Genomic DNA, 18034 nt, shown 5'->3' with positions numbered 1-18034 from the left:
CCCTCCTCCCTCTCTCTTATCTTGGCACCTCCTGGATGACAGGTTATCCCTGCAGCATGTCCACTGCCATGGGTCAGAACTAGTGTTGCAAGACACATCACATCCAGAGCAAGGCTGCTTTGTTAAATTGGCAACCCTGTCTCCATCCCCTCATGCAGAAAAGGAGAAGATGGGGAGAAATCCCTTTGGACTGTGTCAATTTATTTCTCACACATACTCCCTCACCCTCCATCCCCCACCCACTCCACATCATGCATCACAACATTATCCATACACAACCATTCTCCATTCACCCCTATCTTCTGTCCTCTCCCGTCCTTCCTCAACTGACATTCCTCTCTTTCCCAATGCCCCTTTTATCCCATCCATCCATCTCATCCTAGGTCGGCACCTCATGTTCACTCCTTCCATTTCTGCCTTCTACACCTCTTTTACTAGTCTTTCTTTGCTCATTCTTTCCATGTGTCCAAACCATCCAAATACTCTTTCATCTACCCTATCTCCCAACTCCCTTTCCACCCCTGTTCTCCTCCTCACTTCCTCGTTTCTCATTCTGTCCAGCCTAGTAACCCCTATCATATTTCTCAGGCACCTCATCTCAAACTCCACCTCTTCCTCTCTTATGTTCCATGTTTCTGCCCCATACAGTGCTGTTGGTACAATCACTCCATACAATCTTCTCTTAGCATCCATTCTCAAATGTCTATTTCTCATTACGCTTTTTAATCCTCCAAGGCATTTACTCACTTCTCTCAATGTACATTCTACTTCCATCTCCACTCCTCCCTTTCCCACCACATTCACACCCAAATATCTAAAACTATTCACTTCCTCCAGTCTCTCTCCCTTAATACTCACTTCCAGCCTGCTGCCACTTTCTCCCCTTGTACATCTCATCACCTTACTTTTACCCACATTTATCTTCAGCTTCCTTCTTTCACACACCTTCCCAAACTCTGTCACTAACTTCCTCAATCCCTCCTCTGATCCTGCTACAAGCTTAGTGTTGTCAGCAAACAACAACTACTTTTCTCCGTTTTCTTTAACCATCTCCAATCCCTGACCCACTACCCTTGCATTTACCTCTTTCACCACCCCATCCATGTATAAATTAAACAGCCAGGGCGACATAATACATCCCTGACTGTTTAACCACTCCCTCTCCATTTCTAATCCTAACACAAGCTCTACTATATAGTACTTATAAAAACATATAATACTTCAAGAATATCCTGAAACCCATTTATGGATCTCAGCAACATTCTTTGAAACTTACGAGACTGGTGGATGGTATATGACAACCAAGCAGAAAACAATAGATGTAAAATAGAGGAGCTATAAGTATAGCAAATCACAACTCCTAAGAGCAACTTTGGATAAATGGGAATGGAAAATAAAAAAAAAAAAAAAAAAAAGCTGACAAATACAATACCTATATTACTGGTATATACATGCTTTTGATATTTATTATAATATCCAATGAATGTGGCCCACATTCACACTAGCAACATGATTTAATTTAAAAAAACATAATATAGTATTTCTTAAGTTTATAATGTACAAAAGAATACACTTAAATTCCTTTTGGCATGCTGTAAACATTGTATCATGAAGACACAAAAATCCAAAAGACTTGCAGATCCTCTTACATATTCTCATAACATGAAATGGAACCTTAGAATCATTATTATACAAAATTCAATGTTGATATCTCATGGCTAAATGAAAATAGATATCAACAAACTTATCATAATGAGAGCTTACGTAACTTAATATAAATTTAGGTCTGGTATACCATGTGCATTATAAGAAAATACTGTACTATTAACTGTTTTTGAGAAGTGCATGAAAAAAAACTACCATGCTACAAGATATATGAGAACCATCATGAAAATAAAAACAGATGTGCTTAGGCTGACCCTGAAAATTCATGCTACTTGATTTCCCACCATGGACAAATTGCCAAAAACAACAGCTATCTAAAACAAGCTGTTTTCTCATCATAACTATCCAAAAAATTATCAATAATAGATATTCTATAAAAATAGTCATTGCCTTAAATATTATTGACTGGAAACTTGCAGTTCCACAGTACTTGGTAATAGTCCTTGGATATTCTTGTATATCTTTCTGTTGTCTGAATTTACCTAATTGTATTCAGTCAATCCATTACCCCAGGTATCTCTTGCAGAAGACTCATGGCTCCCAGGTAACTGACAGTGGCCACCAGACAGGCCCATAGATCACTCAAGGAAGAATTATTGTGTTGTTGTCTAGGGATAGACAGGCCCATGGGTCACTCAAGGAAGAAATATTGTTTTGTTGTTGAGGGATACTTGCTGCAGGGTAGTATAAAATGAGATGGTCAGTGTCTTGTATGATGGTTACATCCAGAGCAGTTTAATTCTATGGATAGGCCTATTTTGTGCTGGTACTGACTTAAAGCTGCATGGTGTCTTCAATGCAAGTATCCTAGCATAATTCTTACTTCTATTGAGAGGGATTTTTTGTGGGGCTGGTGTCGAGGGGTCACAGAGTTGGTTGGGGGATTATTGACTTTAGTGGTCTGTCTTGAAGAGTTTGTTTTGTCATCTGGGAGCAAATGTGTTTTTGTGTATTTACTTAGTTGTATTTACCTAGTTACATTATATGGGAAGGGAGCTATACTTGTGGTGACCCGTCTTTGTATCTCTCAGCATCAAGTTTTTTCTTAAAATCTTGAATAGTGTTTGCACACACTGTTTCTTTGTCTAATTTGTTTCAAGTATCTATCACTCTGTGTGGGAAGCTATTTTTTTCAGATCTCTTCTGTAATTATCTTTTCTTAGTTTCTTTTCGTGTCCTCTTGTTTTTCCATTGTTTCAATAAATCATTCTTATCTAAGATTTCCATTCCCTTCATAATTCTATAGATAGTTAATAGGTCTCCTCTTTCCCTTATTTGTTCCAGATTTGGTCATTCTAACTTGAACAATCTTTGTTCATATGTCATTTTGGAAAGAGTTGGTGCCATTTTTGTTGTTGCTCTTTGTATTCTAATCTTTTTAAATTCTTTTTGGTACTGGGTGTCCATAGTGTTGCTACATACTCGAGTTTTGGTCTTATTAGTGTAGTTAAAATTTCTTTTATCATTTCCTCGTCCAAACAGGCAAATGCCACTTTTATTGACCTCAATGAATTGTAGATTTCTCCGACTATTTTATTAATATAATTATCTGGTGCCAAGTCTTTGCTGATCATCACTCCAAGGTCTTTTTCCGAGTTTACTATTTTTACCTCTTCTTCGCCAATTTTATAATCTCTTGATATTTTGTTTTTACTTTTTCCAAATTCCATTATACTACATTTCTTGATATTGAATTTCACTTCTCACTTTTGAGTCCATTTCCAGATCTTGTCCAAGTCTTGTTGTAATGAGTTGCAATCCTCCTCAGTTTTTACTTTCTTTAGTATTTTTGTGTCATCTACAAAGAAATTCATATAACACTCTACTCCTTCATTCTTCATTGCAATTCTGTCTGGACCATGTGATTTTCTGATGTCAAGGGTTTTGATTTGGTCGCTGATTTCCTTCTGTGTTACAATTATTTCTTTCACTGAGGGGGATATCTCTCTATTTCCTCACAGTTAGGTGAGTTTTCTATTGTGAATACCGATTTGAAGTGGTTGTTCATAATTTCAGCCATTTCCAGTTCTTCTGTATATTCATATTTCCTTTTTGTACTTCAGTATGCCAATTACATACCTATAAAATAGTTCAGGTTCTTCCTTGCATTTTTCTATTATTTTTTTTTTTCATAGTTTCTCTTTTCATCTCTGCATATTTTTACATAACCATTTCTTAGTTTGATGTATATTATCCATTTGCCTGTTTTCTTGTCTCTTTTCCATTTCTTCCAGCTTTGTCTCTTTTATCCTCAGCCTCACTACACCTTTTGTTGTACCAGCATTTTATGTATGTTCTTTTCATTTTTTGTTGTGGTACGTATTTATTCACTCCCTCATTATAAATTTCTTTTAGTATATTCCATTTCTCTTCTATCCCTGTTTCTTCATTTACAAATTTTTCCCAGTTTGCATTGTGAAAGAATTTTTTGAGTTTCTCAAAATTTGTTTTGTTGTACATTAGTCTTCCTATTCTATGTTTATCATTTCTGCTTTGATCCATTTGCTCTTTCAACTCAAATTCTATTAGTACATGGTCACTCTTTCCTATCAGAGTTTTGTAATCAATTTTATCGACAATTTCAGGCTCTGTTGTAAGTATTAATTCCAGCCTCTGTATCTGATATTTTCCTTTATCCACTGAGTCATTGTGTATTCAATGGTCACATCGAGCAGGACATTGCCCCAGAGTTCCTCTCTGCCCTTCACTGTCATTTCCTCCCAACATATTTCTTTTGAATTAAAGTCACCCATAATTACTGTATTTCCTCTGTCCTTCAGTATATTAGTTAATTCATATTTTGTATCTTCTAATACTTTGGGATGATCACTTTCTGTCCAGGACTGTGTTTTGGAGGGCACATACACAACTACAAATTTTCTACTCTTCATATGTTTGCTTTCAACTTGTATCGTAATTGATTCTACATTATTTTCTCCTTCAGTTATTTTTGTTTCATTTAAATCTTTATTAGTCAAAATTAATACTTCACCACCCTGTTTATCCTTTCTATTTTTTGTCCAGCAGTTGTATAAACCTTATCCCACAGTGATGGGAGGTGGAGTACACTATAATTTAGTTTCCACTATTCCCATTATGTCTGGTTTTTCTAAGGTCAGATAATCATTTAATCCATTCATTCCTGAAGCTATTCCATCTATATTGGTATAAGCTATTTTTAATTTCCTTTCTCCTTATTTTTTCTGTCTTCTTTGTTTCCTTTTTCCTAATATACCATTTTCTCAGCCTCAGGTCTACCACTCTCCAAAAAAATATGTTTTTTTCAGTTTCAGCTAGATTGTTCTCTAAGTTTGTGTGGCATTGGTGCTAAGTTGTTATCTATATGTAGTGCGCTCTTTTTTTGTGGTTACATTCTGCTGGTTCTGCTTGTGTGCTGTAATGAGAGGCTGAGGGCTGTAGCACAGAACTGTGTACCTATCATTTTCATAGGATATTTTATAGGAAGAATTTTAGTTTCTGAGTGCAGGTGTTCAACTAAGGTGAATCTGGTGCATCATGTTATTAACCTCAATGCTTTATTTTGTATAGTTGTAAAGTGTCTACATTTGCATTGCTAATTGTTGGGCACCAAGCTCTGGAGGAATAGTCAAGTATGATTTTTTTTTTCTTCCCCATTAGAATATGATTAGTTTTCTTCTGTGGTCCAAAAATCTATGTTTACAATTTATTTTAGTAAGTTCTTGTTGATTTTTAATACAAGATATTTGACATACTAGTATAGTGGTAATGCGCTGGCCTCTTGCCATGGGGTCGGCAGGCCTGTGAGCTTAAGCTGTTTAGTGAGGAGGTTACTGCCATGGCTGGACACAATGGTGTGGGGTTGAGGCTTGGTTTGGCTAACATGCTAAGGAGAATATTTGAGACTGATATTGGAGCTAAAAACAGGCAACTTTAACTTTTAAGGTCATATGGGTGTCAAACATGAAACCTAATATTTCAGGGTTCTTTTCTAATGGGAAGGATTGGCTCTTTAGTTTCACTGTTAGATGGGTTTTTGATTCACAGCTGTCTGAAGTGAGCAGCATTACTAATGACTTTAAGGGTGAGACTTCACACTATAGGTATTATATCCAAGCCATTATTCTAGTTTGTCTTAATAAGCTTGAGATGCTACCAAAGTAGTGATGGCACAAAAGCTATGCAGTTAATATTACATATATGGTTATCAAAGAGATATGGGCTATAAATTAATTAAATAAATGTTAGCACATCTTTACAACCATTTATCTGTAACAACATATCCATTATTATTGTTTATGATGGATTTCTTGTTCAGTTTTTTATTGACTGTAATTTTGTTATCACACAAATATGGGATAACAAAGAAACAGTAATTGAGATACAATACTCTTATTACTGTGTGTGGATTTGAGGAAATCTGAGCAACTAAACACAAATTTTTGGGGTCAGCCTATAATACCCCTTATAAAGAAATAAAGTCCTTAATCAATAGTAAAAATACATTGTGCAAGAGGTCACACAAGTGTGAGGTGAGGACAATTTAAACATGATTATGGAGTCAAGTTAAGCAGGCTGTGCTGCTAGATAATGAGAAAATGAGTACTGTGTGTATACAACAGTTTTAGGTTATCTTTATGACTTAAATTAACTATAGGAATAGAAAATACATCTTTCAAGTATTCTGACATTAAAAAAATTATGAGGGCAGACTTGCTGACAGAATAGGTCATTGAAAATATTGTTGGAAGTTGGGTTGCTAAATATAGTAAATATGGCAAGATCTAAACCATAAGATATCTACAACAGTGCTATAGTACATTATTAAATGTGTGTTCATGATAGGTACAATCTGTGCCCATCAGTTGACTACCCAAGAGTGAGAATAACTACTTTAGTTCAAGGGCCAGCTTATCAAAAGTCAGGTGGTAGTAAAAAAAATAATCAGTTGCTATATTGCCTTGAGATCTGATTGGAAAAAAACACTGAAAAGTCTGTGTTGGGCAAATGCATGACTGTTTCTGAATCAGACTAGGGAGAGGTGGAGAGGAGTTGCTGGTTGTCAACTTTCCTAATGTGAAAAAGTGGTAGAAAAAATATGTAAGTTCATAGAAAGATCTTGCATGGGGTTGATAGACATGACAAACTAAGTGTTACCCACTTGAACTGTAATTACAGATAGAGAAGGGGATGGTGATGGGCTCAGGAAACAACCAGGAGGGAGACAAACAGTAGGGAGATGATACAACCTATATGTATATCCTGGGTCTGAGTCAAATTCTTAACTTCCATAATAGCAACACCTATTACTCCGACAGCAGAAATCCCTACAGACCAAGATACTGACAAGCTCAAAATCTGGACAGGCAAAGAAGGCCACCCCACCATCCACAGAGACCACTGTGGCCCAAGCTTCTCTCCCAACCATGGTTCACATCAATGCTCTGCTACCATTGCCCACCCCAGCTCCACTCATGGAGGACACAAGGCCTGGAGGGGCAACTGCAGTGTGGAGAGGCAGATCCTGGTGAAGGCCACTCCACCCAGACCCTATGATTTCCATTTTATCAATGTTTGGTGTTTTGACTTAGATAGACTTAAATAGCCAAAGACCTAATGCTTGACAGGAATTAGAAACATAGAAAAACATTATCATTCTTTTATATGATAAACTGTCTCTTGTGGTTTATCTTTAATCATACATTTACATCTGATCTACCATTAAATTATGAACTTATTTTTCAATTAAATATAGAAGAACCATGATTATTTGGTTCTACTTTAGTATGTGGCCTTCAATTTTTTTTCTCTGGTGTAATATGTGGCCTACCTATTCAACGCACCGAGGAACGCACCCAGCTCTGCAGATTAGGTTAGGGTTAGGTTTAAATGAGTTTTTTTTTAAAGTGTTGTTGTTTGTTTTAATTTTTTCCTGAGATAGGACACATTCAAATAGTGTAGGCCACATACTAAACCAGTTTAAAAAAGGTAGGCCACATACTAAAATGGCACCGATTATTTTGACTACACATCAATATGAAATACGTTGGGATTTTGGCTTTCTGGATCTTGATCTTGTCATTATCTTGGTCTGTTGGGATTTTGGCAAGGTCAGGATTATGGCAGTTGAGAATCTGCCTGGCTCCTATATATACTAATACCTTTTTGATAAGCGCTCCTAACAGATTTAGAAGGGGTGGAAGGGGGGCTAAAATGGCACCACACAGAACATTAAACTAGAACTTGGAATGTCAGTTATTAGAACACCAAAGATTGTCTGTACTGTCTCATTAAAAATTTTATGGTTCAGATTTGCCACGTACAAACAAACTCAATGTCAATAGTATAGTTGATAAGTAGACACAACTATACATATGGATACATTATGATGAACTGAATTGTACAAAGTGGTTGGGAAGGAGAGAAATTATATATATGGTAAAACTCCTTTTATCTGACCTCCAGGCAACTGACTAATCCAAACATCCAACTTTTTTCTTCAGTTTCCCAAGTCGGATAAAAGTTGAAGTTGTCCAAACATCCGACCTTCGAGTGGTTCTTTAGTTGCTGCTATCGCTGCTACCGGCTCATGGCGCTCAGGTCGGCTGTTGCTTTCGCGGACATTTCAGCGTTTGTTTACGTTTGGTTTTTTGAGATTATTTCTCCTCCACTCTGCCAGTTGCTTATTATGCTTTATTCTACCAAAAAACCCACTGAGTTTATATATATATATTATATATATATATATATATATATATTATTATATTCTAGTGTATGTCCAAACATCCGACTTTTCCAAACATCCGATCTAGGGTAGGTCCCACCAAGGTCAGATATAAGGAATTTTACTGTATATATATTTTATAATATAATATATATAATATATACATATATGTACATTTATATTTGTATAAACATATATATATATATAAAATTTTGGTATAAGGTATACATGAGAAAATAAATACAATAATTAAAAATAAAAAAGAAACAACCTTCAACTTTTCACCTGCTTGACACATTATACAAAAATAGATACAGATAAAGATATACAATACATAAGGCTTCACTTTCTTAAACATATAAAGTCTTGCATTCTTATCTGTGTATATAAGGAAATAATTTTGCACAGCTTTCATATATAAGTACTGACAATAAGATATATATATATATAAGATGAAACAGCAACCCAAGGAGAGAAATGATGGTATGGTCCATGTGGATTATGATTGAAAAATGTTGAAATAGAATAATGATTTTTATGATAACAAGATTGAAAGATGGAAAGACATGAAATCTGATTATGTGAAGAATGCATGAAAATTAAGAAAAGGACTGAGTGAGGAGACAGCTAACCAGTCAGATAAATAGACAAATAAAGAAGAGTGTGTGTTTGTGTGTATTTACCTAGTTGTATTTTACAGGAAGGGGAGCTATGCTCATGGTGTCCCATCTTTATAACTCATTTTATCTAAACTATTTTTAAATGTGTGTGTGTGTGTGTGTGTGATTCACCATGGTCTTGGATCATGTGCTGGACTCTTGATTGACAATTATTACCCTCCCAGATGAAGCTCTTACTTCATATAACCTGATCCAAAGGTAATGCTGTAACTTTACACACATACCTTGTTCCCTAACATAATGGGAGCAATGCCGGCTTGTGGCATCAGTGAAAGCTCTTTGCCCCGGGAGCGCGGCTTGAACTCGAGACCATGCATGAGATGTCATGACGCTATCCAGTACATTAACAAGCTGTGTGTGTATGTGTGTGTGTGTTTACGCACTTTTGGAAGAATGACTACAGAAGAGAGAGAGAGAGAGAGAGAGAGAGAGAGAGAGAGAGAGAGAGAGAGAGAGAGAGAGAGAGAGAGAGAGAGAGAGAGAGAGAGAGAGAGAGAGAGAGAGAGAGAGAGAGAGAGAGAGAGAGAGAGAGAGGGAGAGAGAGAGAGAAATCTTACGGGTCAACCAGTCGTCATGACACGCTATATAAAGTTTAGCCAAAACTACGGTGCGTACCCTGAACCGCTCCACCCTCGTTTTACCGTACGTGAAGATGGGGCAGGGCTGCTGATCAGCTACAGCCGCCACAAGCAGAGGTGGCCTGTGCAGTTAAGGCGCTAAGCGCTGCGCTCGTTCGTGCCGAATCCACCAAGCAAAGGAAGCAGTGAAATCGTAAAGCTGTGCAGGACGTTCTTGCCCAAAGGCGGATGTACAGGAGGCCAAACAAGCGTGTGCGAGGACAACAAGCAGAGTAATAGTCCGACTAACATCATGGAGGGAGATGCCCTAGAGTGAGTGAACGATTCTTTATTTGAGCAGTAAGATACTATTGCGTTAGATTTCGTGTTAATCGTGTCATAATAATTACAATGACCTGTAGTAATATATATATATATATATATATATATATATATATATATATATATATATATATATATATATATATATATATATATATATATATATATATATATATATATAAGCTCGTGTGTCGTTGCTCGCTCTAGTGCACCGTGCCTCAATGAGGAACTACACAGAACAGGGAGAAGAGAAGTGCGAATTCGGACGGCAGTGAGTGCGTGGTGTCTCAATGACGAAATGGTGAAGGAGGGAGGGAAGCAGAGAGATATATGTATATATATATTCATAAAGGAGGAAGAAAAGCGGTACAAGAAGGAGATAATCGTAACCTGTACCTTTCCTGCCTTTGGAAAGATTGCAAAAAGAAGATGCAAACCCAAGCTGATGAAGGTGCCTTCAAAATTCCAATATTGAGTAATTGAACACTAGTAGTAGTAAAACAGTCTGTAATGTTCATTCCTTGTGAAATGCCCGTGGGGCAGTAGTAGTACAATAGTATAGTATCCTGTGCAAGCCGGCTGGCACTGTCGTTGATGGAAGCCAGCCGGATGTGAGCCCTAGGCGCGGGCACAGCATGTCAAACAACAGGGCATAGAGCATATGTACAGGCCAGGGCAGAGCACCAGCACCACATAACCAACGACTTACACTACCTCTAAGGGGAACTCTGTCAACTTGCAAGGCAGAAGGCGACTCTCTCGGCCCGTGATCTGCCGAGAACCGTTGGGCCCTGTTAGAAGGCGCGGGGTCAAACAGGAGGCCGCATGGATCTCTCGGCCCACATTCATACATATCACTCCGCATTTATGCAAAAATAACCCAGTACTCTCCCTCGCTCCGCTTCTCTCTCTCTCTCCCTCCCCGCCCACTCTCTCCACACATACAAACATGTGTCCATGAAAATAAATCTACACATCCATCTCATTCCGCATTTGGACAAAATAACTTGGAACACTTTCCCCCTCCCCCACCCTCTCTCTCTCTCTCTCTCTCCACTTCTCTCTCCCTCTCTCTCTCTATCCACATACATAAACATGTGCCCATGAAAAGAAATTGACATATACACATCTATTTCTTCGTACCAATGGAGAACGCACTGTATATACACTCACACAATCCCAGATCATTAATCCTGACATATGCTCTGCTTACAAAATCATTGCAGTACTTTTTCTCAAGATACCTCTCTGTCACTCCATACGATATTTACACTCCAGTCATGTAGTGTCCCTAAGGATGCTCTCACATTAATACCTATTGTTTAACTAATCATAGTCTAACTTAAAACCACACAGAACACATCTGCATCAACCATTCCTGATTTGTATAAATTGAAAATACCTAAATTATATATATTTTTGTGTTTCTTCTACGTTTTAATTCACAGTATTCGCTACGACAATAGCCATTCGGCTAACAGGAATGCTATAAAAAGTTAGGGTGAAGAGGTGAAAACGTCAACACTAAATCCAATCATAACAACATGATATAATTGTTTAAGTCTGCAGCTAGTCTTTCTGAGTCTAAAGAAATCGATTTAGTCAAGAAAAATGTTATCTACGTTACAGACTCTCTCCCCTCTAACATGATGACGTAAAGTCGTCTGTCCACCGACAGATTTAAGAATTCCTCACTCATGTCATAAATGGCACCAAAAGACATTGGTTCTATATCAACATATTTCAAAATGACGTTAACTACACTGGTGTCTCCATATACCAATGATTCGCTATACAAGCAAATTGAAAAACAAAAGAAAATCGAACAATGACCTATAAGGAGACTGTCATTGGTATTAAATTTGTATGTTTATCATTTTATTTATCTATATATCTATTTATCTACTTATGTATTTTTCATGGGGTATGGGTATAGCTTGGAACGGATTCACATAACGAACGATTCAGTTAGAGAGTGAGACTTGGGAACATGTTATGTTCGGATATTGGAACCCTCCAGCTGTATTAGGGACCCCATCCACGGTACGAACTGGTCTTGAGGCTGTCGGACAGATCTGGTCTGATCCGACCAGATTTTGTTTTGTCTGACCGAGATATACAATCCAATCTGGTCAGATCGGACCAGATCTGTCTTGCGGTCTCAAGACCAGATTGTATCGCGGATGGGGTCCCTTAGAACCATTTGAAACATAGTGAATAGGCAGTAATTAAGGTGCCACCTATTAACAGATAAGTATATCACATGATTGTCGGTGAACTCTAGAATCCGGCTTATCTTTATGTATTTCATTCTGGATATGGTCAGGTGATTTCATGTAGTTCGGGGGAAAGGAGGGGGTTAACTTCAAGCTGGAGTTTGCTTTCCTCCACCCCCACTTAGCTACATGAAACAGTCCTTAACTAGAATAAAACATATGGCTTAAGTCGATGTGTTGTAAGAAGTGTAGCAGACTTTGACGCAAATACCATTTAAATTTATGTCACGCACATTTTGTGAATCAGCACAGATTACGAATATTCATAAATTGTGCAGCATCAATAATGAATTCATAATTGGACACACAGATACCGAATACATTAGACTTGCACACATAATGAATATTCATGATGTGCAGCACCAATAATGAACAGCAAACCGCAAAGTTGACGTCACAGTTACCACACTCTGCAGTTGGGCAAAACATCAAGACGCGGACAAATCCAATGCGAAAAGAGTAAACATTGGCAACATGTGACGCATTTCCAAATATTTTATTGTTGGAGGACGATGTCCCTGTGGCCAAGATCGACATTCAATATATTGATAGTTATTTCAACATTCGAATGAAGCGTTGGTTGGAGTGTCGAAATTTTGGAAAGGTAGTCTATTTTCCATGTCATCGTATGGTCGGTCTTGTCTTTTATCTAGCATGTCTAGGCTTTGTTTTAAGTTAGTTTTTACGTGTATCGAATTATTCAGTCATTGTAATGTTTTAAGGCTTTCAATGTCGTACTTTATCAGTGTTTATTTTAATCAAAATGGCTACATGCCGCAGTCTATGGGGCCCTGATGATGCCATCCTATGGAATATATATTGCATAGGCTACAGCAAATTCAAATTTTATTTCATTAGACATGTTGCCAGGGAGTCATTCAATTGGCACGGGGATCTTATTTTATTTTATTTTGTTTTTCAAAATAAGCATGGTCCTTCGTGTATGTGTCTTGTGTATGTATTCACCTCGGATCTGCTGCAGTCTCTGTCGAGACAGCCAGACACCACCCTACGGCAGTGAGCTCAGAGCTCACTACTTGCCGATCTCTGGGTAGGTCTGAGACCACTCACACACCACACACCGGGACAGCAAGGTCACAACTCCTTGACTAACGTCCCGTACCTACTCACTGCTAGGTGAACAGGGGTTACACGTGAAAGGAGACAAACCCAACTTATCTCCGCCCGGCCGGGGAGTGTGTGTGTATGTGTGTGTGTGTGTGTTGACCTAGATCTAGTTTGTCAGTAAACGAATGGTTTGTTAGAATTTGTTCTTTTAATTTTCCCGGGTAAAATATTGTTAGAGCAGGTGCGCACACAATATTGGCTATAACAGTCAATCATGGTAAATGGTATGAAAACAAGGTCAACAACAACCTGCAGAGAGGAACCCCGTCAACTTAATATAGTCATAGTGAATATTGTCATTAGGGACCTAACCTACCAATACCATGCAAGCCTAAGACTGAGGCTCTGTAGTTGACCATGAACGAATAAATCATGTTTGAATTTGAATTGGACAACATTGTTCTGTTTCACTACTTGGTTAACTAATCTACTCTGGCCTTGATAAGGCATGAATTGTATGTAGGTGGTCATTGGTAGGCCCAGATTTACCTACGAAGTGTTTGCTGTCTTTTTTCAAAATCCAAATGGGGCTTGGGCAAACGGATCCAGTAGATAGATCCCTTCATATGCGGTCTATCCTCATAACGTGTGAAGTGGATGGCAGTTTGAAAAGTTTAATAAAGTCGGATCTCATCAAAATAGCCGATAAATATGGATATTTTTCACAAGAAAATGAATAACGTAGTAAGGTACAGATTTGTTTGTTCGCATGGGATTATCCCGCGCAATCACATATGACGTCATAGCAATGTTTGTTTCTATTTTTAGGAACATTAGATTTATGAAGATTTGTAAAATGAGCAAAGTTATTTAGTTTGCACACATAATGAATATCAGGCAATATTTATCATAATTTTTGAATAACAATAGGAATATTTATTATGTGTGTCAGTTTCGTAGACAGAATAAAATCTTGTCACTACGCTATTCAATATGAACATTCTCGCATGTTAGGTATGCAACAACCATAGATACGAGACTGGTATGTTCTCGTAATACAGGGTTAGGAGTACTCAAAATACAATGAAAGCCCTGTCTCACATAAGGAACCATCTCCTCCCAAAATAACAGGAAGTAGGGTAAATTATATCAAAAGGTACCGTAAATAGCGTCATTCACCATAAAGTGACCTAAAGATAGTCTGTTGTCATTCTGATTTCTTAGTTATATTACGGTCTTTCAATGTATCTAGATTTTTTAAGACGATCGCAATGGAAATACGTTTCATGTTTTTTGGGTCATCTTCACAAATTGTGTACAAGGTATATATTTGTTAATAGAACCGAACCAAACTAAAGTAGGATTTGGTTAGATAAGAATCATCCCTGCCCAGTGGGATTAGCTTATTGAGTTATGGTTACAGAGTGAAAATGGCAACTTCATGTGAGTTACCTTTAAATTTATGTGACAATTTTGTGTCCCATTGCAGGTTTAGTTGGAAATCAGAATGACAACATAAGACTATCTTTGGGTTAGATTATGATGAATGATGCTGTTTATGGAACTTTTGATATAATTTACACTAACTCCTATTATTTAGGAAGGAAATGGCTCCTTTTGTGAGACTAAATAATTTTGCACATTTTACGATGTTCATAATGCCTAATGGATTCGATATCTGTGAATATGAATTAATTATTGGTGATGTACATTTTGTAAATATTTATGTATGCAAGTCTAACGAATTCGTAATCTATGCGCCCAATTATGAATTCATTATTGGTGTTGCACATTTGATAAATATTCGTAATCTGTGCAGATTCATAAAATTGCGTGAGATCTGCATTTCTACTTTCTCGCAGGAGATACATTTCCTGCACCTATTCCATGTGTTCTTTTGGCCTCTTTTCAACTCTCTTCAGTATCTATTTACTATAATCCTGTCTATGTTTCTGATAAAAATTGTTTCTATAAAATACATTGAAACTCCCGCTCCACACAAAACTGTTCTCAGCAATACCCTCAACTATATATTTCCTAACGGTGACATCTTGAGTAATATTTCTCACCTTTTCCCTCATTTTTACAAGTCAATGTTATCTATTCATACATTCGCCACAGCTCTATGCCTGAGACATTCCTAACCCTCCTGTATTCTATAGAAAACAGCGTTGTACAATCAATTCCTTAAATTATTTTATTTGTAATTCTAAATAAATCAGCTTTACTATAGTCACCCTTTCATTCCTTTCGTTCTTTGACATAAGTTCTCTTTCTCACGTTTTCTACATCTCATGAGCTCCCTTTCAAATTATCCCTCACATTCTTTTTCACATACATTTATTTACCACACTACCACTCTCTGTAATCTGCAATGCATACACCACTCTGCACTTATGTATCATTTTACATCGTCATTCTTCTCGGCACTCCTACGCTATTCCCATTGTATGATTGTTTCTCTCGGCTCACCATGCTAAGATGTAACAGGGCATTCAGTCGCCTTCCTCAGTTCTCCATTATCTTTCTCTCGCACTCCAAACTACAAAGTATGTGAATCACGCAAACACTATTACATTCAGCCGAAAGGATCGCGGTCACACATATACAAATGAGGAAAATTATTAGATGGTTATTAAGTACTACAGGATTCTGCAACACAAAACATATAGTTCAATCCAACAGGACGACTAACTAGTAAATAAAGTAATAAGACAGCCTAATACTAAATTATTTCAAAGAAAAAAAAAGAACGGATGTTAATATTTGTATCCAGAGTTCGGTTGATTAATATGAAAAAATCTAAAAAAAAAAAAAAAAAAAAATACTGATAGCAGCATTTACTAAGGAAATTAAGTTATAATGAAGATTCTTAAAGAATATACTGCGCCCAAAGACGCCACAACTACAAAAATATTCAGAGGTGAAAAAAATGCTCGCAGTAAAATAAGATAAAAAGAAGAAAAACACAAAAAAACATAATGTACATAATTGAGAAGCGAGAGCACTGAGCAATAATACCTGAAGATGGACAACTGCTGTCGCCCCGAATTATAATCTGTTATTCGTGATGAAATCAAGAGATTAGTGATGAGCACTGCAATGGCAGCGTCAGCTCTTGTGAGGAACAAATTAACCACAAATTATATTAGAAATGATTAAGGATGGCTTACGCTAATTCTGACAAAGTAAAAGGCAGAAGAAAGTTAGTTGAAACAGAATTATTATGCCACAAAATTATAAAGTGGAATGTGCTAGGTAATCAAACAAAAAATCACAAAGCAATTTAACTCTGCATATGACATACAATATGCACACGTGCATGCACGCACACGCACGTTCACACAATGTACGTGTGTACATATCCACAATGATTACATACATGTGCGCATTTACACAGGCACGCACGCATACACACAACACACACTATTATATATGTGTGTGTACATATATGTATATATATATATATACATATATATATATACATATATATATATATATATATATATATATATATATATATATATATAAATATATAATTCCGACAGTCGTCCTCGGAGTCGAACCGAGGCTCGCGACAAAACAAAGCCGACGCTCTACCAACTGAGCTACAGAGACTCTAAAATACTCTGACCTGGGAATTAATCTGACTTCCCTGGGGACTAAGTTGACTGTCACTGGTGATTCTATTCATATATATATATATATATATATATATATATATATATATATATATATATATAATTATATATATACACATAATATATATACATTATATATATATATACATATATATATATATGTATAAATATACATATATATATATGTATATATATATATATATATATATATATATATATATATACATAGACACTGAATGGTTCCCAGTGATCAATCAATATCTTTTTCAACCACATATCACTTTTAATTCCATACCATCGCAAACGAGATGATAGCGTATTGGGTTACGTCAATGTAACTTTGTTACGGGTTCAAATCCTCGACTCGTCCACGTTTAAATTTCCAACGGATACCTCCTTCGAGCGATTCTCAGTCTCGTTTGCGATGGTATGGAATCAAAAGTGATATGTGGTTGAAAAAAATATATATATATATATATATATATATATATATATGTATATATATATATATATGTATATATATACATATATATATACATATCTATATATATACATATATATATATAAAAGCAAAGTCCCTTTGGATGCGGAAGGATGGAAACAGTCTTCCTTCAGCTATCACCTTTTCCTTCTCTTAGTAACATCATTGGAACCCTTAAAACATCCAATAATTACTTTTTTATATTTTTGTTCTCTTAAACAAATTAAAGTTCGCAAGTGCCATTCTCCGCAGCTTTTTGTTTTGAAAATTTGGTGCCAATTGGTCGACAGTGCTTTGTTGAGTCTAAATATCCTCGATTTTAGTCAGGAATCATCTCAGCCCGTCATACAAAGTTTGTCTTCAGAAACAATTCATACTGAGAGTCAACAAAGACTCGTATTGTTTTAAAAGGTCTCAATTTATTAACTGACTTTAGTTTATTCACTATATTATTATTATTGTGTCTTTATATTTTTTAATTATATTTAATACCTTTTTGCCTATGTATCACCATTTTTCTATCTTTATTGTTTTTGTTGGAGAGCCCGCTATGTTTCATACACTTGCGCGTTTGCCACTTCTTATTTTTAGCTAGCTCAAATTAGGTTATTCAGGGTCATC

At 36.5% G+C, this 18034-nt stretch overlaps 1 protein-coding gene across 16 annotated transcripts in view; it reads right to left on the bottom strand.

The window, feature by feature from the left end:
• Positions 1-18034, bottom strand: part of Ca-alpha1T (Ca[2+]-channel protein alpha[[1]] subunit T) — a 448394-nt gene that overhangs the window by 256774 nt on the left and 173586 nt on the right. The window contains exon 14 of one of the 16 annotated variants that reach the window (XM_076189515.1): positions 10662-10718. The exons of the other annotated variants lie outside the window; for them this stretch is intronic. Within the exon in view, the coding sequence (XP_076045630.1) occupies positions 10662-10718 (57 nt within the window). The remainder of the gene's footprint in view (positions 1-10661; positions 10719-18034) is intronic. 16 annotated transcript variants of the gene reach the window in all.

Source organism: Oratosquilla oratoria, chromosome 8, assembly GCF_046742065.1.
Source record: "Oratosquilla oratoria isolate Oo_2021 chromosome 8, ASM4674206v1, whole genome shotgun sequence".
Taxonomy (NCBI): domain Eukaryota; kingdom Metazoa; phylum Arthropoda; class Malacostraca; order Stomatopoda; family Squillidae; genus Oratosquilla; species Oratosquilla oratoria.
The sequence above is the reverse complement of the archived record's forward strand: the minus strand, read 5'-3'. Positions and strand labels throughout refer to the sequence as shown.